At 44.6% G+C, this 25,747-nt stretch overlaps 1 protein-coding gene across 8 annotated transcripts in view; it reads left to right on the forward strand.

Moving 5' to 3' along the window:
- The window catches only part of TDRD12 (tudor domain containing 12), a 73,329-nt gene that overhangs the window by 15,771 nt on the left and 31,811 nt on the right, over positions 1-25,747 (forward strand). For 7 of the 8 annotated variants that reach the window (XR_014305159.1, XM_082708578.1, XM_082708576.1 and 4 more), the window contains 10 exons: positions 790-909; positions 3,582-3,637; positions 4,804-4,889; positions 9,911-10,100; positions 10,642-10,734; positions 17,381-17,472; positions 18,121-18,197; positions 21,007-21,087; positions 23,023-23,083; positions 23,492-23,599. Coding sequence is in view for 7 of the 8 variants with exons in the window: in XM_082708578.1 (XP_082564704.1) it covers positions 790-909; positions 3,582-3,637; positions 4,804-4,889; positions 9,911-10,100; positions 10,642-10,734; positions 17,381-17,472; positions 18,121-18,197; positions 21,007-21,087; positions 23,023-23,083; positions 23,492-23,599 (964 nt within the window). In the remaining variant the exon portion in view is untranslated. The remainder of the gene's footprint in view (positions 1-789; positions 910-3,581; positions 3,638-4,803; positions 4,890-9,910; positions 10,101-10,641; positions 10,735-17,380; positions 17,473-18,120; positions 18,198-21,006; positions 21,088-23,022; positions 23,084-23,491; positions 23,600-25,747) is intronic. The other variant, XM_082708577.1, reaches the window with a different exon arrangement.

Here is a 25,747-nt window from a genome sequence, read left to right on the forward strand (position 1 = left end):
GGCGAGGCTGCCCATTCAGGGCTTCCAGATCTGCTTCTGTCGAAATGGTATGCACAGGCGGGCTGTGGTTGGCCTGAAGAATGGAAATAAAAGTGCTTGAGCAACAGACTTATCAAATCTCAGCCCCTCTTTTGGTACAGAATTGATAAATACTAACTATAAAAACATCTCAAAAAACACAACATATATGCTCATTTATAGAAACTCATTGGGGTTGTGTATTAAAATTTGTAATTTAAAAATCTTAAGTAGAATTGGTTTCACAGGCTTGTTCATTATTTCCTAGTGTTTCTGAGACTGAGAAGCCTTATTAGACATGATTTTTCTAATACTTCAACCCCCATATCATGAAGTTTTAACACCAAAGATACTCTGAATATCCATGCTTGTACTCTTTTTTTTCCCCCAAGGTTTTATTTATTTATTTGACAGAGATCACAAGTAGGCAGAGAGGCAGGCAGAGAGAGAGGAGGAAGCAGGCTCCCTGCTGAGCAGAGAGCCCGATGCGGGGCTTGATCCCAGGACCCTGAGATCATGACCTGAGCCGAGGGCAGAGGCTTAACCCACTGAGCCACCCAGGCACCCCCATCTTATGCTTTTATACATGAGAAGAGTAAGACTGGGGCACAGGTCTGCCCGCTCTCTCTGCTGCTGGTGGCTGTATTAGAAACAGAAAGAACTGGTTTGGGTGTGTTCTAGGTATGTCAGTTACCAGGGGAGTGTACTTTAAAGAAATCTGCTCTATAGAAGTCCGCTTTGTAAAGCAAATGTTTCTGTTTCACTGTGAAGCATCAGAGTGGCAGTGGAAACCTTTATGCAGCTTCCCTACCGAGCGAAGAAATTCAGGCTGTACTGCACCAAGCCTGTCACGTTGCACATTGACTTCTGTGAAGACAGCGCTGAAATCGTGTAAGTACTGCTGGTGGGGGATGCTGGAGCAGGAGTAGAAGTCTGAAATTGAGTGTCTGAGGTTTGTGTGGAATCCATTCCCCTGGAGAAGCACTAAGAGATACCAGGTCTCCTGTTCTTCAGGAGACCTCGGAGTCGGTGTGTCGCCCCTGGCTCTGAGCGGAGCTCCCGGGGTACCCACCTTCCAGACTGCAGTCGAGGGGTCTTACAGGGGGGCTGAGGTCTGTGCTCTGCAACTTCTTTTAATTTGCAAAAAGTAATAAATTAACGTAAAGAGAAAGGCTGGAACACAGGATCATGGAGCATTTAAAAAAAAAAAAAGTCCATTGCATTTTTCTCCAGCCCCTTCCCTTCCCCGCCCCCCCAACCCCCAGGCCTCTGGGACCTGTTCAGGCTCTGAACTTGGAGACCTCATTCAGTGTTTTATATGGGTTCATTTGTGTGGAGCCTTCCTTCATGAAAATTAGAACCTACAGCGTCATTTGCAGATTTAACCCAAGAGTGTGCTGAAGCTCTTCGCTAGTGCACGTTCTTACTGCCTTCTACTGTCACGCTTTGGGGGTGAACGTAGCTGGCTATTGCTGTATGCAACTGTTCCTCTCTGGAGAGCCAGCTGCAGTGTTTGCAGACCACTGTGCGCTGCACATTCCTGTAAGCATATGCATCAGTCCAAATAAAACATGGTATGGAGATGTGGACATGCATGCCCAAATGCACGTATGCGGCCAGCCCCTGTCTTCGCCCCGTTTTCCTAGTCTTGGGCCACTTTGCCAGTGTTTGTGCAGGACTCACCACGCTCCCCACACTGGGCACTGCTGTGTCAGGGGTATGGCTGTCTGGACTTAGTGCTACCTGAGGTCCTGGGGAGCGCTCCCCTCCCCCTAGGACTATGGGGTTAAGGGAAGAAACACTGGGCACAGCACAGTTCTGCCTTAACTTGCATGTCCTGGTGATGTTGCATTTTGTTTTCAGAACATAGAAGGCACCCCTCTTATGAATGCTTTTGCAGGATCTATGGAGACCCTCCATTCCCTCTCCCTGCTCGCCCCAGCACCTGTCATTCCCTTGCGATGGTAAACTCATGGCCCTGTGGCCGGCCTGAGAAGCTGCAGTAATAGATGCTGAGCCTGCTTGTCCCGGCTGATGCCAGCATGCCCCACCAGGCTCCCTGCGGCCCCCCACACCCTCTTCCCCCTCAGAGACTCTGGAAGAGTGGGTCCCTCACACAGCAGCAACCCCTGCCTCCCACCTGTCCCTCTTCCAGAACAGCCAGCTGCTCACCCCGCACTCTGGTGCCAGTCTGTCCATGCCCAGCTCTCCCTCAGTGGCCCCCCCTGGTTCTCGACCCCTCTGTGTGACCACATTCTCCAGCTGTGGACACACCCTCCGTGCAGACACATGCTGTCCCTTCGTGTGGGCAGTGCATCTAGAATGTCTGTCTCAACATGTGTATTACGGGGGTCGTAGATTTTGCCGAGTGGCCCTCCAGGACTAGCGGTGTATGCTCCCATCACCGGCCTACAGAGAGCGCTGCTTTTCCACGCAGCGTTGCCTGTCATCGAGCTTTTCCACTTTTGCTTATTTGCTGTTTGAAGATGGTATTATGTTTTAATTTGTATTTTTCTAACTTGTGAAGTTAAGTATCTCTTCACGGGGTTATTTGTGTAGGTGTGTGTGTGAGAGAGAGAGAAACAGAAAGACACCTTGACTGAATGACTGGTTTACCTTTGGATAGCCTAGATTGATTTTTCTTTTGGTCCATTTTCTTATTAGAAATTTACTTCATTTCTTTTTTTTTTTTTTTAACTAACTAGGTAATTTCTTTGTGTGTACCAAGGGTTTAGAACTGCTGATGTAATTTTTTTTAACTTTTAGGAATCCTTTGTGATTTTCTTGAAGTAATGTGCTTAATATCTTTTTTAATAAAATAAAATAATACATTCACCTAGGCATGGGGCTAGGGGCTTTATGTATTACCTCATTTAATCCTTAAAGCAGCCCTTAGAGGATGATGGTGGCATCAAACCATCATTGATCTGGGAAATCAAACCAGCAGAGAAATGTAAAAACCTAGCACTCTTCCATTTATTATGTTATTATTGCTCCTTGCTTCAGAATACTGGTTTCTCTTCATCTTCCACTGCCTACAGCTCTTCTTATGATTTCCTTTTCAGAGCACAGGGAGGGGCAAGATGATAGAATGTGGGGACAGAGGACAGGTGTCGACAGGGCAGGCATACCGGTAGACACTGGCCAGTGGCTCTCCCACAGCCTCTCTTTCCCTGTTGGTCTCCCCATCACAAACGGAGCCCTTGCCAGCCTGCATGCACAGCATCCCTGCCCCCGGGGGCTTGTGTTTGGCTGGGGAGAGAGATAGGTCCTGGGTCACTGGGGACACCAGTGCTGGGGCAGGTGATGCCCTGGTGACAGGCATGGGCTGCTCAGGAAGCCCCAGGATGGACCTGTTCTTAGTCTCTGCGCTGGGTGCAGGCGGCAGTGGTGAGGGGAGCCCGTTGTGGGGTGTGGGTGGGATTGTCATCCCCAAAGCGGAGCCACGCATCATATGTTCAGCATGTAATATCAGGAACGGCCAGCACATGGCTTATGAGGTGGTATTGGCGTCCTAGCCTCTGATTTTTATTTGGTAAGGTTGCATCTGTTTACCGTTCCAGACCTACCAAGAAGTGGGACAGCGCAGCGACTCAGTACTTCCAGAACATCCTAAAAGGTGAGGCAGGTGCATTATTGTCACAGCCTGCTTTGAACTGATGGCCAGGCTGGTTTGTCTTTCCATCAGGGCGAGGAGGTTTGAGATGGGCGGATTCGGCTTCTGGCCCCACCTCATGGGGGTTCATCTGTTACCTGGGACTCCTCCTGCCCTGTGTCACAGTGACTCTGCACCCGTGAATGTTTGGGGGTGGATGTGGACATCAGTATTGAGAGCTGAAAGGAGAAAGGGGCTGTTTGGCTGAGGGGCCCTTTGTTTGCGTGGGAGCCGCGCCCTGCCAAATGCACGTGCGTTTCCCCCAGCAACAGGTGATGGAAGCTGAGCTTTTCTTGCGGATGCTGATGGTGTCGTGAGCATTGTTGCCAGTTTCGGATGTGCAGCCTGTCTCAGAGCAGCTGTGCAGCGTGTTGTCCGTATTGTCTGTTGCTGCCAGTGAATTACAGCTTCACCTGCCGTCTGTCCTGACCCCCGGCAGACAGGGGCCAAGTCCCTGTACTGGCCCTCTAGGCTGCTCTGAGGAGAAGCGGGTGTGAAATGCCTGGGGTGCTGGCTTGTCTCCTCCACCACACCGCTCTCTGGCCAGAGGAGTAGCCCGATGCTGGGCCCTGGGGGAAATGGGAGGCTGGGAGGGCCTCTGGCTTTGGAGTCTCTGACCTTGTGAGCCTGGGAGGGGCAGGGAGTGGGGGAGGGAGCAGAGCACCAGGGACGACATCCTGCCCTGAGGCTTCCCTGTAGCCTTCTCGAGTCCAGCCTCCTTCCCAAGCCGGGACAGGGACAGCTGTGAAGTGAAGGACTGAGCCCAGGGCCTGCAGGGTCCCCGTGCCCAGAGCTGCTGTGTGGGTGCTGGGTTCCCAGTCGATGAGCGCTCTGATGGGGTGTTTGCAGGGAGCAATGGACTCAGGTGAAAGACTGAGCAGGAAGTGGATTTGGGGGTCGCTGGAAGGGAAGAGGGCCAAGAACAGCCAGTGGAGGTGTTGTGGGGGGCGGGAGGCCGCAGCTGTGAAGTTGGGGGTGGAGGGTATGTGCCGACTTCACCCCAGAGAGCCTTCTCCTCCAGCTGTTAGCTGTGGTGACCCTGTGTGACCCCAGGTGGTCAGCACAGATGATTAGGTGGAATAATTGTTTCAGTATCAGCTGATTTATTTTTTTTCACTTATGTTATTTAGCAACCACCCAGGTGGAAGCCAAATTATGTGCTGTGGAAGAAGATGCTTTTGAGGTCTACCTTTATGCAACTATAAAAAATGAAAAAGTGAGTGAAAGAATTGTATTTCAGAAATGTTGTATCCTTATTTAAATTATTTTAACAAAACAAAGTAAACACCAAGGAAAAGAATGCCATTCACACAGCATGGAAGGTTTTTCTGTTTTGTTTCTTTTGGAGTGAGGGGAGAGGCGAGGGAGAGAATCTCAGCAGGCCCCATGCCACCGCGCAGGGCTGATCTCGTGAGCCCGGGATCCCGATGTGAAACCAAGAGTCAGACGCTTAATGGACTGCACCACCCAGGCGCCCCAGGCCGCCTCTATTTTCAGTTGGAACTCTGTACAGAAGAACTGGCCCATCGCCCCCACTTACTAATTGGTTCAGTAATGTATCTTAGTGAGGACTCTTGGCTGTTGGTTTTACTTTAGGGAATAGACTCCATTACCGTCATCATTTTTTTGTTCAGATCGTCCCAGATTTGGCCATTAGCAGCTTCAGAGTGGCTTGCGTGTCCTTTCACTGTGCCCCATCATCGCTGGGAACTTGCTATTTTTGGTGCCACAGATGCTTTAGGCTAATTTTGTTGTTCTCCAGCCCAGCCCTAGAATCAACCACTTCTCCAAGAAGAGTGGTGTCCAGAGAGCAAAACTGGGGCATGAGATGTGCTTCCTACTGCTGGGGTGTCAGTGGTTGTAGGCCCACTCCGCAGACAGGAAGTACATGTACGTGGAGTCGCCCGTGGCCACACAGATTGATGCCTGGATCTGCCTGTCTGTACGTGTATCTGTCTGTCTGCACATGTGTTAAGAGCTCTGGTATCAGGGCATCTGGCTGGCTCAGCGCCTGACTCTTGATTTTGGCTCAAGGTTGAGAGATCAAGCCCCCTGTCGGGCTGCATGCTGGGCGTGTAGCCCGCCTAAGAGTCTCTGCTCCCCGGCTCATGCATGTGTGCACTCGTTCTCTCTCTCTCAAAAAAAATAAAGGAGCTCTTGTACCTCTCACTCCCTGTTACTTGTCTTGACACATGTTTCTAGCAGTGAGAAATCTGCACTTGGTAGATATACTTAATTTGATTAATCCTAATATTCTCATAAAGTAATTACAGAATTGCTAACTCACAATTCCTGTGAAAAAGAAGTTTGTCTAAAGGCAAAAGCATGCAGCCAAAACAGTATTCTGGGGCGCCTGGGTGGCTCAGTGGGTTAAGCCGCTGCCTTCGGCTCAGGTCATGATCTCAGGGTCCTGGGATCGAGTTCCGCATTGGGCTCTCTGCTCAGCAGGGAGCCTGCTTCCCTCTCTCTCTGCCTGCCTCTCCATCTACTTGTGATTTCTCTCTGTCAAATAAATAAATAAAATCTTTAAAAAAAAAAACAGTATTCTGAAGTTACTTAGGTTAGTTCTTTTCTTCCACTCCCTCCTTCACTGTGATGATGTTACTCATTTGTAGTAAGATTCGCTCGCTATACTTTGTGGGGCATTTTGGGATTCCCCACGGCCTTGTCTGTTTCACCTGTGGCTTTTCATTGCTTATTTTGCAGTTTGGTAAAACTAACAAAATGCTGGCAGTTGGACCGGTCTGGTGAAACATCTTTTTTTTTATTTTTAAATTTTTAAATTTTTTATAAACATATATTTTTATCCCCAGGGGTACAGGTCTGTGAATCACCAGGTTTACACACTTCACAGCACTCAACAAAGCACATACCCTCCCCAGTGTCCATAATCCCACCCCCTTCTCCCAACTTCCTCCCCCCAGCAACCCTCAGTTTGTTTTGTAAGATTAAGAGTCACTTATGAGGGGCGCCTGGGTGGCTCAGTGGGATAAGCCGCTGCCTTCGGCTCAGGTCATGATCTCAGGGTCCTGGGATCGAGTCCCACATCGGGCTCTCTGCTCAGCGGGGGGCCTGCTTCCCTTCCTCTCTCTCTGTGATCTCTTCCCTTCCTCTCTCCTACTGTGATCTCTCTCTGTCAAATAAATAAATAAAATCTATAAAAAAAAAAAAGTCACTTATGATTTGTCTCCCTCCCAATTCCACCTTGTTTCATTGATTCTTCTTCTACCCACTTAAGCCCCCATGTTGCATCACCACTTCCTCATATCAGGGAGATCATATGATAGTTGTCTTTCTCTGCTCGACTTATTTCGCTAAGCATGATACACTCTAGTTCCATCCATGTTGTCGCAAATGGCAAGATTTCATTTCTTTTGATGGCTGCATAGTATTCCATTGTGTATATATACCACATCTTCTTTATCCATTTATCTGTTGATGGATGGTGAAACATCTTTAAACTTCTCTGTTGACCTCCTTCTCTCTTCTTGCTTTTCGAGTAGGTCCCTTTCCCTCTGTGCCGGTACTTCTGGTTGGGGAGTGAAGAGGGTACGCATATTAGCAGAGCAAACATATGGCGGACGTGTGAGGTCATCACTGCCAGAAAAACAGCGCCTGGCATCCTTTTCCAGCTCCCTAAGGAAGCACAAGGATTTCCCAGGATTTTTCTCTTCTTGGCTTGGCTTCTTTCATGCAGCGAAGTTATTTTTAGCACATATCCACGTTGTCCCTTGTATTGTCAAACACTCTTCTCTTGTCTGGATGTATTACAGCAGATTTACCTGTTCATGTCTTTTGGACATTTGAGTTGTGGCCAGTTTGGGGCTGTTATAAATGAAGTTGGTATGAATATTCGTGTATAGTTCTTCCTGTGAACCCTTGCATTCGTTTTTCTTGGATGAGTGCCTAGGAGTCAAATTTCTGGATGGGATTGTACTTAGTAAGAGGCTGCCAGATGGGTTCTCCAAAGCGGTGAACTGCCGTACAGTCCGGTCAGCAATGGATGACAGCCCCAGTTCCTTCATGTCCTCTTCAGGGCTTGGATGGCTACTGTGATGGGCCTGAACTGGGGTATCATTGTGGTTTAACTTTGCATTTCCCTAGTGACTACAACAATGAGTATCTCTTCATACGCTATTTGCAATCTGTGTATCTTCTTTGATGAAGTGTGCATTCAGATCTTTACCCCATTTTTGGGGTAACTTTTTTTTTTTAAAGATTTTATTTATTTATTTGACACAGATCTCAACTAGGCAGAGAGGCAGGCGGGGGGGTGGGAAGCAGGCTCCCCACTGAGCAGGGAGCCTGATGTGGGGCTTGATCCCAGAACCTTGGGATCTACCTTTGACCTGAGCCAAAGGTAGACACTTAACTGACTGAGCCACCCAGTTGCCTTGAAGAAGACTTCTCTTTTATGAACTGGGGACTGGCAGAGGCTTAACCCACTGAGCCACCCAGGTGCCCCAGATAACTTTTTATTTTTTTATTTTATTTATTTATTTTTTTAAAGATTTTATTTATTTGACAGAGAGAGATCACAAGTAGGCAGAGAGAGAGAGAGAGCAGAAAGCCCGATGCGGGACTTGATCCCAGGACCCTGGGATCATGACCTGAGCCGAAGGCAGAGGCTTTAACCCACTGAGCCACCCAGGCGCCCCCCTGGATAACTTTTCAAATGGAAATAAAGTTGGTGTACAAAAGAGTGGTTGGATGAGTCTGTGCCTTATGCTCTGCTCATCACACACCATTATAATACCACTGACTCTTTTCCCACTGAACCTTTTATTCCCCCTGACTTACTCCTTCCACATTGGAGACCTTATCTCCCTCTCCTCTTCACCCTTTTGCACACCCCCTCTCCCCCGCCCCTCTGGCCTCCATCAGTACTTTGTATTTATGGGTCTGTTGGTGCTATTTGCTTGTTATTCATTTGTTTTTTTACATTCCACATATAAGTAAAATCATATGGTGTTTGTCTCTTATTTCACTTAGCATACTATCCTCTTGGTCCATTCATGTTGCAAATAAAGAATCTCATCTTTTTTTTTTTTTTTGAAGATTTTATTTATTTATTTGACAGAGAGAGATCACAGTAGGCAGAGAGGCAGGCAGAGAGAGAAGGAAGGGAGGCAGGGCCCCTGCTGAGCAGAGAGCCCTATGCGGGGCTCGATCCCAGGACCCTGAGATCATGACCCGAGCCGAAGGCAGCGGCCTAACCCACTGAGCCACCCAGGCACCCAAGAATCTCATCTTTTTATGGCTGAGTAATATTCCGTTGTATTTTACCCATTTTTTAGTTGGGTTGTTTGTCATCTTTTTATTGCATTTTGAGAGCTCTTTATATATTCTGGATACATTTCCATCCAGATTTTAAAAATGTTTTCTCCCTGTCTGTGGATTACCCTTCATCTCTTTTTTTTTTTTTTTTTAAGATTTATTTATTTATTTGACAGAGAGAAATCACAAGTAGACAGAGAGGCAGCCAGAGAGAGAGAGAGAGGGAAGCAGGCTCCCTGCTGAGCAGAGAGCCCGATGCGGGACTGGATCCCAGGACCCTGAGTTCATGACCTGAGCCGAAGGCAGCGGCTTAATCCACTGAGCCACCCAGGCGCCCCCCCCTTCATCTCTTAATAGTGTCTTTTGAAGAGTAGAAGTTTTAAAATTTTGATAATCTAAAATTTAAATTTTGAATTTTTATCAGGTTTCCTTTTATGATTGGTGCTTTGTCTTTGTCATCCCCCTAGATCTTTGCCTGGCAAAGTCATGTTAGCTCCTTGATGCTTTGTTCAAGAAGATATTTCTTGGGGCGCCTGGGTGGCTCAGTGGGTTAAAGCCTCTGCCTTCAGCTCAGGTCATGATCCCAGGGTCCTGGGACCGAGCCCCGCATCGGGCTCTCTGCTCGGCAGGGAGCCTGCTTCCTCCTCTCTCTCTGCCTGCCTCTCTGCCTACTTGTGATCTCTGTCTGTCAAATAAATAAATAAAATCTTAAAAAAAAAAGAAGAAGAAGAAATTTCTTATGTTTTATACAGATTCTACTGATTTTCTTACCGGGAACGTTGGCCAGAAGTATCTAGTCCACCATTACCAGAGAAGGAGTCAAGAGATCAGTTTCTATCAGATTATGTTCTATAAAATAATTTTTTCTGAAGATTGAAATTTGGGGTTAAGTTTGGGATATTTTGTGAACAGTCACTTGACTGTATTTGTCTTGTTCATGAAATGTTGCAAATTGTGCAGGTCTGTGTTAATGACGATCTGGTTGCGAAGAACTTTGCTCGTTACATATCACCCAAGGAGAATAAAAGCATGGATTCTGTAGAGAAATCAAGTTTGAGTACGAAGTCAGCATCCTTCTCCAGGAGACTCAGTCCAGCACTCACTCTCTGGCCAATGTTCTTACAAGGAAAAGATCATCAAGGAATGGAAAGTGAGTGGATTCTCACCAATGGGTGTTTCTTTTAAACTGTCTTATTTATATGAATCTTGTCATACTGATGTGAGTCGTACAAACCTTTCCCCACATGCAGGCAGGGACTTGGGCTATTAGTTGAACCCTGGTGGGCGTGTGACAGGCTTTGAAGTCCTGACCTCGCTTGCTTTTATGAGAATGGCGGAAAACTGTCCTCAATTTCTTCTTAACATGGAGTTAAATTTTCAGAAGTCCAGAAGTTCGTAATTGAAAGATGTTACCCAATCAAAGTCAAATGTTAACCGTTTTAGACCCTTTTCAGAAGGTCTGTTTATTAGGAGGGAAATGCGAGAAGAGACGTCCTTGGACAGTGGAAACAATCAGAGGGGTTTCTTTCTGAGTTCTGTTCTTCACTCGCTCACGTTGCTTTCCTGCCCCGTTAGGTCTCTCATGACCTTCCAAGCAAAAGCAGGAGCTGAAAGAGTATGCCGCTGAGTTTTGCATTTGTCATTCGGGTTTTATTTCATGCTTTAATCCTGAATTGTGTTCTTTCTGTCAGATTCACATGGTTTAACTTTTCTGGCTCAGTCCCTCCAGCATCCGTGGCCCAAGGGTGTTGTTGGTGACCTTGGGCCGACTGCTATGATCCTGGGTAAGTTTACTTGCTTGCCTTACTTATGTATAGCTGGCATAAAAGAACACTCTCAACTCTGTAAAGATTAGAAGGGCTGTGTAGAAGGGCTGTGCTGATTCTCTCTCCCATCTCATGGAACCAATTGATGATGCAGGTGCTGACAGAAATAGCCTGGCCTTGTGGTCCTCACTTAGAGGATTTTTAAAAAGGATTTGTTTCTGTATTAGAGTGTGTGCACATGTGAGCAGAGCCAGCCCGGGTGGGGGGCAGAGGGAGAGAATCCCAAGCAGACTCCCCGCAGACCCATGAAATCGTGAGCTGAGCTGAAATCATGAGTTGCACACTTAATCCACTTAAGCCACCCTGGCGGCCCCTTAGAGGATTTTACTGTAAAGAACACACATAACAGGACTGTATTTATGTGCAGAGCTGATTTATTCCAGCCCAGCCATCCGCAAGTGATGATTATGTGTTCTCAGAGTAGATGTATGGATTTGTGAGTGATTTTCATTTTAAGCAGTGGGGCACATACAAGCAAGAGGCATTTAGGAGGGTAGGAACCCCTAGTGTTTAACTCCATATCTCCAAGGTACATAATGGATTGCAGTTGTTGGACCAGAGTGGGCTCTGCCAGCCGCTTTGATTCTCGGGCACGCTCTGGTCATTCCTGCACTACTTGCTTCTTCCGCTGGGCGCGGGGTACACCGAGTGTTTCACACACGGAACATCGTAGCCTCAACTAAGTTAAAGCTTTTGCCTTCAGAATTACTTCCTACATTAGTGTTGTGTTTAATTACTTTTTAATGTTGTCTATCATAGAAAAATACAGATAATCAAAGGTTTAAAAACCTGTCATTTTTAATAGCTACTTACTGACATGTTAGGGTCTTGCTTTCCAGAGTTCTCCACTCCTGAGGGTTGTGGGTGACATTTTTACTTTACAGAAATTGGATTCCATACATACCTCTGTGGAGTGTTTTTCAGTTAATGTATGGAGGAACTTCTAGGTCACACGTGTCCAGGATCACGTGACTTTAAGGACATGCACTCTGATGTGAGGCAGATGGGATCTTGGTGTCCCTCCTGCTGGGTGATGGAGGGAAACGCTGTTCCCATCACAGTGACTTGATTAAATGGGGGATCCATAGACCCAGCTGACGTGGCCCTGCCCCTGGCCTGGGGCCCACATGGTACATTCCCCCCCCATTATTTCTGATGTGTCTCCTGTAGGGGTCCCAGCCGAGTGTTTCTCCTGAAACGTGCCCCTGTGTCTGAAGGAAGAAATAAAAATGGAAATAAAGATACATGCCTGCACCTACTGGAGCAGGAGAAACACCAGGCATTTTATGTAGTGTGCGGACACTGCCCAGCCTTCCGTCATGTGAATATGTCATGGGTTTTTTTTGTTTTGTTTTGTTTTTGTTTGTTTAAGTAGCCCCAGGTTGTTGGACAGTAACCGTTTCCCACTTTTCTTACCGTGGTCAGTGTCAAGATCCATTGTGTGTGTCTTTGGTTGATGGTAAAGGAAAGGGAAGCTGATGGGAGATGTCACTGATGGTCATGTGAAAGCAAGATTACTAGGTGCTCCTTACCCAAGCACAGATTTCCTTTTCCTTGGAATCGTGGTGAGAAGGGATTTCAACTGTATGTTTTGGTACTTCTCTTTGAAGTTGTCTTATGTTTTTGAAATCAAAGTATAATACTTTGTTAATACTTGGTTAAACAATCAAATAGTGCAGAACTAATGAAAAGTGATGAGAAGTAATTTTCTCTTTCCAGCCTCTTCTCACCTCAGACTGTTCTGCGAGGTAAACCTTTATCGTTCCCTTTACCTTTTTATTTGGATGGTTGTCTCTAGATTTTGAAACCTTTACAATTAATTAATTTTCAGTTATAACTTACCATTTCTAGGCTTATCAGTTCTAGACTCTGTCTTTTTTTTTAAATATTTTATGTATTAATATGTTTGCAGCCCTAACCATCCTCGGTGTGACTGTATTTAGGGATAGAGTCTTTAAGAGGTAGTTAGTCCTGGGAGTGGAGCCCTAGTTCAGTAGGGCTGGTGCCCTTGTTAAGAAGAGGAGGAGACACCAGAGGGCTTCCTCTCCTCCATGTGAGGACACACAAGAGGGCAGCCTTTTCCAAGCTAGGAGGATGGCTTCTAGATGTGACTTGAGATCTGTCTTCTTTTCTTATATACACATTTAATGCTGTAAGTTGCCTCCCAAGTACTGTTTTCACTATATCCCACAAATTTTGATAAGCTGTATCATAATTTTCATTCAGTTTAAGCTATTTTTAAATTTCTCAAGATTTCTTCTTGATCCAAGTGTAATTTAGAAGTGTGTTGTTTAATCTCTAAGTGCTGGGGAATTTCCCAGCTATCTTTTTGTTTCTGAATTAGTTTGATTCCATTATGGTCTGAGAGCATAACTTGTGTAGTTTGTATTCTTTTAAATTTTTCACGTCTTTTTATGGCCATATTGTGATGCTCTCTTGTTAGGCACATCTGCCTTAAGGACTTCTCAGTCCTCTGGGAGAATTGACTCCTTTATTGCTATGTAATTAATGCCTCTATCCTTCATAGCTTTTCTTGTTCTGAACTCCACTTTGTCTGAAATTAATGTAACTACTTCAGCTTTCTTTGGTTAGTGTTAGCATGGTGTATCTTTCTTCATCTCTTTATTTCTGTCTTTATATTTGAAGTGTGGACACATGTAGTTGGTTGTGCCTTGTTTTTGTTCACTCTGACAACGTCTTTGATTGGTGTATTTATACCATTGCCATTTAAAGTGATTATTGGTAGAGTTGGATTAATATTGACCCCCCCTTTTTTTTTAATGATTTTCTATTCATTCCCTTGTGTTTTGCTGCTGTTTTTGTCTTCCACTCTTTCTGTGCTATCTGTAGTTGTAATTAAGCATTTTATATGATTCTGTTTTCTTTCCTTTCTTAACATATTGGTTATACTTCTTTTTCACTTAGTTTAGTGGTTGCCTTAGGGTTTACAATATGCTTTTACAACCAGTCCAAGTCCACTTTTAGATAACAGTGTACCACTTCGCAGTGCAAGTATGATAACAAAATATTCCTAATCCCTACCTCTTGTCCTTTGCACTTTGCATTGTTGTCATTCATTTGACTTCTCTATCAGCACACACGGAGATATATATATATACATATGTATGTATGTATGTATATATATATATATATTCGACCTTGAAAACAAAACTGGCAGTTATTTTACCAACAAATGGGTTTATTTGAGAATAGTAGAGAATTGCAATTCAGGACAGGCAACTACAGCAAAACGATGTGGAGATCCAGAGTACAAAGAAGAAGGTGGCTCTTTTACAGAGGAAAAGGGGGGACTTGGGAGGGGCTGTTATAAACAAAAAGTCTGTTGGAATAAAGGGGGAGTCCAAAGTGTAGTGGCTTTTCATTCACTGAGTTGTGACAGTCTCTCATTGGCTGGGCTGTTGCTGGGCAAGAAGAAATTCTGGGTTTCTTCCTGTTGGAAAATGCAAGGTGCATCTCTTCCTGTTGGGTCCACAAGGGGCTGTGAGGGCTGCTACAGCCTGAGAGCTCCCCCTTCTGGCTCCCCTACTCCGATCTTATATTAGGTTATTAATGTTATTAGGATTATTATTTCCACAAATGGTTTATTTTTCTTCTTTCTCAGGTACATATTTTAGTACTTTCAGAAGGGGATTGTGGGTAATAGATTTTAACATCTGCTAATAGTTAAACCAGATACGGTATTCCAGGGTCGTTCTTTATTTTCCTCCAGCAGTGGAGATAGTGGTTCATTTTCTCCTCATCTGTCAATCTGTTGGTTTTTCTTTTGTAAGTAATTACTATGTTCTGTTGATGTTTTTTTAGATTTTTCTCTTTGTCCTTGATAATTTTTCAGTTTTTTACAGTGTGTCTAAGAGTGGATGGTTCAGATTTATTTGTTAACACATGGAATTTTTTAATTGCAGAATTCATGTCTAACTTGAATTTCTGAAAAGCATTAGATATTAACATTTTAAAAAATGTTTTCCTCTTTCCTCTTAGATGTAGATTAGGGTTTCTTCATTTATCATCTATTTTTTTTCAAAGATTTTATTTATTGATTTGACAGAGAGAGATCACAAGTAGGCAGAGAGGCAGGCAGAGAGAGAGGAGGAAGCAGGCTCCCTGCTGAGCAGAGAGCCCGGTGCGGGACTCGATCCCAGGACCCTGAGATCATGACCTGAGCTGAAGGCAGCCGCTTAACCCACTGAGCCACCCAGGTGCCCCTATCATCTATTTTTCATAGCTTTCTTTGCTTTAACTTCTTATTTCTCTGGACTCAGTTTTGAAAGTTTTTCTTAATTCTTTAAATTACTACTTTTCTCTTAGCTTTCAGCTTAATATTAAGATCACCTTTTGAATTTTCAATCTGATGACTGTTTCTTGCTGCTGGGGTTCTGATAGGTTCTTTTTCATGTCTGTGTATCTTTTTATATCCACTTGGTTTGTTTCATGAACCTGAATCCTTTTTATCTCTTGGGTATCTTAGGTATATTTATATAAGAGTCCTTTTCAGGTGCTCTTTTATCTCCGTTTCCTCAGGTGTGAATCTTGACTGCCTGACAAAACCTTTGTGGGTTGATTTTTTTTTCAACATTTATAATGACATTGATTTGTAGACTTTTTGGTTTTGTTTGAAAGCTTGTGTTGCATGGACATTTATTCTCTGAGCAAATTTTGTCCATCACCTTCACTCCTGGATCCAGAGCAGAGTTTTTATTTTTGGCTATAATGAAACACCCTGAAGAGAGAATGTATTTTCAGACCCCAAGATCCCATGACAAGCAGGCTTGGGCACCAAATTACTTTAAAGAAAGATTAGACCATTTACAACATCATCTCACATTTCCAGTGTTTACTATTTGTTTTAGTGACTTATGTTATTTAATAGATAAAAGGTGTACCTTGTCATTTCGGTTGTTTCTCTTATTGATGCTTAGTGTGAACACTTTCCAGGATTGCTTATGTAGTATCCTAAAAAACAATTGCTGGGAATGCCTGGGTGGCTCAGTGGGTTAAGCCCCTGCCTTCGGCTCAGGTCATGATCTCAGGGTCCTGGGATCGAGCCCCGCATCGGGCTCTCTGCTCAGCAGGGAGCCTGCTTCCTCTTCTCTGCCTGCCTCTCTGCCTACTTGTGATCTCTGTCTGTCAGATAAATAAATAAAATTTAAAACAAAAAAAAAAAACACAAAAAACAATTGCTGGATTGATGTTCTTTTCTTTTTCTTTGCATCAGGCCTCAGTTTTTACCGAAGCGTAATTACCTTGCTTGATTATTCAGATTCACAGAACAGTGTTTGTCACTTTTCCAAATCATATCTAGGCCTAAAGAATAAAGATACTTGAAAGAGTCTGCTTTAGAATTTCCTGCCCACTAACTACTCAGATTCTGCCTGTTTCCTAATGCCTTCTGTGCCTGCTGTGCAGTTAAGAAGGGAGATGCACAGGTGTCATCCCGAATCATTGCTTAAACAATTACAGTTGATGCTCTGGTTCTGATCGCTTTGTGACAAACATTTGATCATGTTTAGTGGTGTAAACCATTTTATATCACGTATGGATTCTGTGGTCAGGAATTCAGAGTGGGCACAACACAAAGGGTTTGTCTCAGTTCCCCCGTGTCTGGGGAACTGGGGAGACGTGAAGGCTGGCGGTGATGAAGCAGATGGATTCATTTGAAACTTACTCAGTGACATCTCTGGCAGCTGATTCTAGCCTTTAGCTGGGACCGATTGGGGCGCTAATCTGAAACACCTATAGTGACCTTTCCATGGGGCTGCTTCAGCTTCTTCCCAGCATGCTGGCTGGGTTTCGACAGCATTTAAGAGGACAGGTCATAAGTACCTGGCATTTTGGCTGGCTAGCTTTGAGGTAACATAAGCCCACTTCTATGTTGTTTACAACTGCCCGCCCCTCAGCCCCTGCCCCGTGGCTCATGGGATGGCAGTACAGAGCCCATTTCTCCCATCCAAGTACTAACCAGGCCCGCCTGCTTAGCTTCCGAGATCAGACGAGATCGGGCGCGTTCAGGGTGGTATGGCCGTAGACACAGAGCCCATTTCTCAGCAGGACACATACCAGTGTCAAATTGTAAGAAGAGCATGTATGTTGGGAGACATGTTGTGGCCCTTTTTGAAAAATAATGGTCTGCCAAGGTGGGAAAGTAAATCCAGTTTAATTGCTTGTAAACCAGTAAAGGAATTATTTAAACATCTTTTAATGTGAGAAGGATTGAAACAAAAAAAATTTTTTTTTTAGATTTTATTTATTTGTTGGAGAGATAGGGAGAGTACAGGCAGGCAGAGTGGCAGGCAGAGGCAGAGGGAGAAGCAGGCTCCCCGTGGAGCAAGGAGCCCAATGTGGGACTGGATCCCAGGATGCTGGGATTGTGACCTGAGCCGAAGGCAGCCGCTTAACCAACTGAGCCACCCAGGCATCCCTGAAACAAAAATTTTAAATTTAATCTCTTCAAGTAAAGTTTAATTCAAAACCCTATTCCATAAAAATTTCATGTATTAAGGTTTTTATGGTTGTACTTTTAAGTTTATAATCATTTTCTATTAATAGCACTTTCTAAGATAGGTCTTTTTCACTTTTTGTTTTGCAGATAGAACTATAAAATGTAGGGATTCATTGAGAGGTTCACCTAAAAAAAAGTCTGAAAAGAAGCAAGAGCACATCTTGAAAGATGTAAATAAGGTTGTATTTTAAAATGTTCACTAGGTATAAAGTTCATACAATGTTAATTTTAGAATATTCTTGTTTGAAATCTAGGAACCAAAGTATGTTTTCTATTAAGAATTCCTTGGCTATGGTAGTGTCTTTCAGGAAGATATATAGTTTGTGTGTTTGCTCTAATTCAAAAGAACAAGAGAACTCCAGATTCCCTCTTGTCCCAGACCTGGGAGCTTCTCTTCAAGATTGGCTATTTATGCTCATTTAACAAGGGAATGAAAACCTGAGATTATGGAACAATCTAATAGTTCAATTCTAACCGGTCTTTCCAGTCCTTGGACAGGACAAGTGAAATAATTATAGGACATGCTGTATTTGTAGTTATTTATCAGTATTTATACTAGTATTTACAATTTGCAATTATTTGTCTGTATTATATATCAGGACATGCTGAGTATCTGAAGTATCTGAATCCAAGCTTGCTACTTGGATTCTTAATGTAGTGGTTGGAGCAGTGGCATAATCACATTATCCAGTTCTTTGTCCATGTCTGTGTTGCTTGAAAATGATCTGGGATGGTTGTTTATGAGAATGATTCCCATGGAATTTTAGCTCCATAAGAATACATATCTTGCTAGCATACATATTCTTTCTAAAAAAATTTTTTTACAGTGTGTTAAATCCTCCGTGTACTGGCCAACAAAGAGGGGAATAACCATATATGCTGAGCCAGATGTACCTGCCACGAGGTATGATTTGAAAATTCAGTGTAATTGAATAGATACATGAGGGCAATATTGTTTTACATGGTGTTCTACATGACTGGTGATAGGAAAGGATTCATTTTCAGTAAAGAGTGACCCTGGAAATTTTTATTCAGCCTATATTAATTTGAAAGAAAAGCATAGAACAACTGGTTAGTAGCACAGCTAACCACAAATTGGTAGTGGCTGTAGGGTCTCTGTGTTACCTTGTTGGACAAAGTTGTTTCTGTGAGATCGGTGCAGTGGAATTTTCCTGCTGTAAAGGCTGGTATGTGCAGGGCAGGTGGTAGTACACAGTGGTGGAGGGCAGAGACGGGCTGCTGCTGAGGAGTGTCTGAGGCTTTGACCGAAACCCTGTCCACATCAAGCGGCAGGCTGATGATGTTTGTGAAATCACAGAGAAGTTGTACTATTGCACCATGTCACAAATGGTGTAAGATCTTAACGTTGTGTGGTCCATTCCTCTCCTCCTGGGCTGTATGCTCATGTTGTCCTACATTTCATTTATATGTTCTTTCTACAGCCTAGGCTCTAGTATCATTTGTACCTAGTCAGTGGTCTTTTGAGAGATTTAAGTAAAGAGAAAGGAAAATACCTTCAGTGTTTACCTGTGTGGTTACCTTCAGTGCTTTTCACTGTATGTGTGGATCCAGATCTCCCACCTGATATCGAGCTTGTCCCTGAAGAACTACCTTTACTGTTCATTATATTGCGGATCTGCTGGTGATCAATTCTTTTGACATTTACATGTCTGGAAAAATTATTTCAGCTTCATTTTTGGAAAAAGGGTATTTTTGCTAGGTATAGAATTCTAGGTTGACTATTCTTTTTTCCCTGTATTTTAAAGATACTGGTGTACTGTCTGCTTGCTGCATGATTTCCAATGCAAAAGCTACTGTCATCTTTTTCTTTGTTCCCATGTTTGCAGCATATCTTTCTCCTCTGACTGCATTTGAGATTCTTCTGTTTGTTTCTGGTTTGAGCAGTTTAACTCTATATGCCTTGGTGTTGTTTCTTTCCTGTCTGGTTCTTGTACTTGGTGCTCATTGAGGTTCTTCATGTATAGGTTTCTGTCTTGCATCAGATTCGGAGAACATTCAGCTGCTACTGTACAGGAGTTGTCTGCATGTGTCTCTTTCTCCCGTCCTTTTGAGACTGATGAGACAAGTAGCACACCTTTTGATATTGTCTGAAAGGTCCCTGAGACTTGGCTCATTTTTTTTTTCTTTTACCCTTTTTCCTTGCTATTCTCCAGTGCAGTAATTCTGCTAAGGTATCTTTAACTTAATTGAACCTTCTGTCATCTCCGTCCTGCTATTTAGCACATCTGCTGAATTTTTAAATTTAATATATCATATTTTTCTATTCTAAAATGTGTCTGATATTTTTTATAGTTTGTATTTCTTTGCTGAGAACTGTAGTTGTTGCACTCAAGAGTGCTTGCCCCTCCCTCTCTTTGGGACCAAGGTTGCAACAGCTGCTTTAAAGTACATGACACTTCCCACTTGTCTGCCATCCTGGGGTTCCCACCTACTGGTCGTCTTCTCCCTTAATAGTTGATCTGGTTTCCCTGGCTCTTTTGTGTTGTGTTCTGGATATTTTGAATATTATGGTGTGAGACCCTGGTTTCTATTCAAATCCTCTGGACAATGTTGGCCGTGGTGTTTCTGTTTATTTTAGTGGTAAGTCAGGGACCCCATTCACGTGCCAGGTTCTGGCTCTGTTTGGGTGGTGACTTGAGCTTTGCTTGGGGTCTGTTTTGAATGTTCTTAGACCATGAGGCAAGCCTGGGACTTCATAGACAGGGATGGGGGGCCCCCTCTCTCTAGCACACTCTTTTTTTTTCCGGGATTTTCTTCACATTGACCATTTTCTAGATGCTCCCTCTGTCCAAGTAGGTGGTGGCTTTTCATGGAGAAATGGCTACACAGTTCTGTATGCTTGGGGCCGCTTGTGGAGCAAAACAGCATTGTAAATGAGAAAGGAAAGAGATGGAGGTTCCCCCATGTCTATGGACCCTGGGCCCATTTCTTAGATCCTTTAGAGAGAGGGAGTTTGGGGTGACAGTCCCCTGTCATCACTGCAGCAGCATGACTGAGCTGGCCTCGGGGAAGGGCCAGGAGAGGAAAAGGGAAAAGAGAAGTCAGTCGGTATAGCTGTCTGGCCTGTGGCTCCCCTTCCTGCTTCTCTGGCTTGAAATAGAAGGTTTCTCTCAGTGCTTCGTGTCGGCAGCCGCTGTGTGGTTCTGTGTCTGGGGCCGGCCTCAGGCCAACACCAGAAGACAAAGGAGTATAATATTCCAGGGAATTCTCCACGATGCTGGCGGTTTCTCTCCCCTTTGGTTCTGCACTTTACATGGAGTTTCCTGCTGAGGTCAGATGAGAGACGGGCTGTGGAGGCCTTATGCCATCTTGGTGATCACCGGCGCCCTCAGTGTGGTTTTTGTCCTTAGAGGCAGTGTCCGTTCTCACAGAAATAGATCTACTTATGTAGAGGGACTCACTCATTTGTGCTACTTACTGGGAGTTTTCTCCCAGAAAATAAAGGCATTTTCAGGATTGGGGCAAATGGGCTTAGAAATTTCTTTTTAAAGATTTTATTTATTTGACAGAGATCACAAGTAGGCAGAGAGGCAGGGAGGAAGCGGGCTCCCTGCTGAGCAGAGAGCCCGATGCAGGGCTCAGTCCCAGGACCCTGAGATCACGACCCGAGCCGAAGGCAGCAGCCCAACCCACTGAGCCACCCAGGTGCCACAAGGGCTCAGAGATTCTAATGAATGTTTTTTGGTTCCTAGTGCTTTATGTCAGAAGCCAAATGAGAAGCCACTTAGGTTGGCCGAGAAGAAAGAACACAATGAGAAGAATGGCTGTGTGAAGTATGAATTTTTTTCCTTGTTCTAAATGTTTTATTGAAATAATTGTAATAAAATTATAAGCAGGAAGATTTTACATATGATTTTATTATTTATTTCAAACTTGCATTCCCATGTGGAAAATACACCTACAGCATCTGCTGTAGGCTTTGAAATTATTTTTCCTGTTCACTAGCGTAGGTTTTTCTTGTAAAATCTTCATTTCACTGTACATAGTCATTTTTTTAAAAAAAATTTTTACTTATTTGAGAGAGATCACAAGTAGACAGGCAGGCAGAGAGAGAGAGAGAGGGAAGCAGTCTCCCTGCTGAGCAGAGAGCCCATCGCGGGACTCGATCCCAGGACCCCGAGATCACAACCCGAGCCAAGGGCAGCGGCCCAACCCACTGAGCCACCCAGGTGCCCTGTACATAGTCATTTTCTGCCTTCCCATTCTGATCCTTATTCTCTTGGTTAAGTTTTATGAAGCAATTTAGATATAGTTGGTCTCTGGGGCTGTTGATCTTCTGTGGGTTTGCGTCTACCACCTTTTCGCTTCTCTCATGCTAATGGGGTCTTCCACGGGCTGGAGAAACTATATAGTTACTTGTAGTATGGAACGGGGTGGTGGTTTTTTGTTTTTTTCTGGGGGGGGGGCTTTGTTTTGTTACGTCTCATCAGATTCACAAAGAAATATTCACTGAAGAGTTGTTACCAGTAGAGTAGTAACTTTATTTCATATTTGTTTAAGCCCTGAAGCATTCTCATACTCATGTTTATGATTTCTTACTATACCAGCCTAAAAACACTATATCCCAAGTAACTGGCTGCTCCGAAGTCACCACAGTGGCCCGGAATCTGCGACATTTGAGAGCTGTGTCGGTCGCACTGTATCCACTGATCAGCCTGGGATGACTTCAACACCATTTGGGCTGCCTGCCTCCTGAAGCCTGGGCCAGGGGCTGTGGAGGTGGCCCTGGAGCCCACAGATCTGGGGGTGGCTATCAGGGCAGCTGTGTTGACCCCCTTCTCCCAGGGAGTCCTCCACGCTACTCCCCAGAGGCTGTGGGGCTGCATGGGATGGTTTTCCCTGGAAGAGAGACCTTGCGTGACCCATGCAGCTCATTTCTTATTTTCATTACATTAAATTATAACTTGAAAAGTCACCCTGAGGTACTCTCTTGCCTTTTACTTTTATATTAAAAGGTAGTATTTTTCTCTCCTCTTGGGTGAAATGCCCTTTACTTAGGACCCATTGATTTAACTATGGCGGTTACTCTGCCGGTGGTTCAAGATTATGACACAGAAAGGAGAAAGCGGTGGGTTTCTCAGCAACGTGAGGTGACCTGGTGATCATGCAGTCTTTCTTCATGTTCAGAACAGGTGTTCCTGGGATTGGCAGTGCTGTGTCCACGGCCCGGGGGCCAGGGTTCAGGGGCAAGCACCATACTGACCTGACTTCTGTGGCCTTTGCAGCACACACACACACAAAACAGGACAAAAGGGGACGAGCAGTAATTGCATAGCTATGCCTTGGGATATATGGTTGACCCTTGAACAACATGGACATTTGAAGTGCTGACCTCCCACACTGTGTGTTAAAAGTCTGCGTATAACTTGTGACCCACCCCAAAACTTAGCTACACTAATAGTCTACTGTTGACCAGAAGCCTTACCAATAACGTAGTCAGTTAACATGTGTTTGTATGTTTTGCTTATTACATATTGTCGTCTTAAAATGAAGTATGCTGGAGAAAAGAAAATGTTACCAAGAAAATCATAAGAGAAAGTACGTTTTTAGTACTGTATTGTAATCTGCACATAAGTGGGTGTGCACAGCTTAAGGCCCAGCTGTATGTTTCATTTTATCTCTGTCAAGGAAGAATTAAGATTATAACTCAGTTGAAGAAATACTAACACTCCTTTCTCCTTCACATTGCCCTTTTCACTACTTTATAGATTGTTGCAGTTTTTAAATCCTGATCCTTTGAGAGCTGATGGGATCTTTGATCTGCAGCAGGTATGACAATCCTACAGAAAAAATTAAAAATCCACAACAACTCTTTACTCTTTCAGTCTCTTTCCTTCCTCGTCTGGATTTGAGACGAGAAGAGAAACCCTCTTAGGTAGGGTCTCTCCCTGAAGAAGACACCCTTTTAGAGATTTTCCAGTGAATTATTGTTTTAGAGACATTGTTATTATTTGGCGGGGGGTTGGGGGGTTAGTAGGTGCTCTTCCTTTCATTTTGGTAGTTTAGGTGGGTTTTGACGAGCGTATATACCTCAGCTGTCCTTCCTTTGCCCAAAGTGGTTGACTTCCTGCGCTGGCAGGGTTGGGGGGCGCTGTGTGACACAGGGTTAGGGCTCTGCCAGTGGGCAGGGCGGGGCATCTGCCAGAGGGCATCTAACAGGCAGGCGTGCTGTCTCAGCTGCAGAGGCTGCGATCTGGCTCCCAGCAGCCCTTGGCCGTGCTCCGGAACAAGATCGAGCCTTGTTTGACCGTGGACACAGCACCGCTTTCGGCAGACCTGAGAAAGGTAAAAGTGCTCCTGAAGGCGGGTTCCTAGAGGAATGCTCACCTGTTGTAACACAGGAGGATTTTTAGGAAACCCTTCCAAGGCTGCACTTGAGTCATTTCTTGGCCTTTGAAATTCTCTAAGCTTTTGTTATTTTCATGTGTTCTTCAGGTTAACTTCCTATAGGTAAATAATATTTCTTTGGCAAAACCACTGTATAACTCTTCATGCTTTTTTCTTTTCTTTTCTTTTTTAAAGATTTTATTTATTTGACAGAGATCAGAAGTAGGCAGAGAGGCAGACAGTTGGTGGGGTAGTGGGGCAAAGCACGATCCTTGCTGAGCAGGGAGCCCGATGTGGGGTTCGATCCCAGGACCCTGAGATCATGACCTGAGCTGAAGCTTAACCCACTGAGCCACCCAGGTGCCCCTCTTCATGCTTTTCTGAGATAAGTTTTCAGATGCATCTCTGGAAAGAGGCTTATAAGGAGCAACAACTTGCCAGGGCAGTTATGCTATATTTCCAAGTGTTCTTCTCAAAACTGTTTTCAAGGGGCGCCTGGGTGGCTCAGTGGGTTAAGCTTCTGCCTTCAGCTCAGGTCATGATCCCAGGGTCCTGGGATCAAGCCCTACATTGGGCTCTCTGCTCAGCGGGGAGCCTGCTTCCCCTCTCTCTCTCTGCCTGCCTCTCTGCCTACTTGTGATCTCTGTCAAATAAATAAAATCTTTTTAAAAAAACCAAACTGCTTTTGAGACCTGCCATTTTAGTTAGTAAATTGATCGTGCATGCTTATCTATTTCCTTCTTGATTCAGAAAAAAAAAAAAAGGACAGAAAGAAGCTAAATCCACAAGGATGAATTGAATGAGAGCGAAGTCTTTAACGGCCTAGAAATTTCCGCAGGCTTTTGGAAGATGGAAAACAGGCAACAGAGTGTGGCTGCCTAGTAGAGGAAGGAGATGTAGGGGCTCTGAGCTTCCCTCTTCCTGAGTATCCGCAATCAGCGTCTCGGGAAGGATGATCTTTCTGAAGGAACGGAATGACCCTAGAGATTTCTTTCAGATGAATTCTTCCAGTGAAGACACCTGCCCGCTGCCCTGGCTTCCTCTAGGGGGGGCGGCACTCACAGTGCCAAGCTCTGCGCTGGCCACACTTCTTCCAGCCCGCTTTTAGTGGGCCACCTCCCTGCAAACAGACGTCAGGGATCCTTAGACATTTGACGAAAGCTCCCACCTAAAAAGAAAATAAAAGCATTTTTTAAAAAAAAAAAGACCAAAATAAAACTCTGAAGGAAAAAGTGTAAACAGTAGAAAGAAGATAACGCAGGACACCTGGGTGGCTCAGTTGGTTAAGCCGCTGCCTTCAGCTCAGGTCATGATCCCCGGGTCCTGGGATCAAGTCCCAATGTGGCTCCTTGCTCAGCGGGGAGCCTGCTTCTCTCTCTGCCTCTTCCTCCTGCCGCCCCCCTGCCTGTGCTCTCTCTCTCTGACAAATAAATAATTTTTTTAAAAAGATAATGCTACAAAATAAATACCTTCAGAGATAAGTATTAACACTACTTACAAACGGTAACTGGGTGTTATAAAAAAGGCCCAGAGGATAAAAATGGTTCTTGGAAATTCGGAATGCTGTCAAGCAAGAAACCAGCCAGCAGCTTGGAGGGAGAAAATGGAAACTATCAGAAAGTAGAGCAAACAGACGAGACGGAGATGGGGGAAACAATTTGAGGGTCATTTCAAGGTCCAGTCCCTGAAGTGGGGTTTTTTTAAGAAGAGCAGAGGAAGTGGGCAGAAAATTATAAGAGCAACACACAAGAGATTTCCAGTCCTCATGGAAGGACTGAACAAATTAGATTTCCCCTCCCACGAGCCCAGCACAGCGAGGGGGCAGGATCACTCCAATCAGGGGCGCTTCCCAAGGCATGAATGGCTTCAGGCTTGCCTTTGGTAACACCAGAGAGGTGCCGATCCCGACTTTCTGGTGAAAAGTTCTTCACAATCTTGATGTCCACCGAAAACTAGCAATGAAAACATTATCAGACATGCAAGAGCCTCTCAAGAATTGACTCAAGAAGGACGCTCCGGAAATATGTCCCCCACCAGAGCAAGACTGTCAGCCAGGAAGGATGACCAGTCTTGCAGACATGAGGGACAGTGCCAGGAGGCCACAGG

Source organism: Mustela nivalis (genome assembly GCF_964662115.1).
Source record: "Mustela nivalis genome assembly, chromosome: 18".
In the NCBI taxonomy this organism is placed as follows: domain Eukaryota; kingdom Metazoa; phylum Chordata; class Mammalia; order Carnivora; family Mustelidae; genus Mustela; species Mustela nivalis.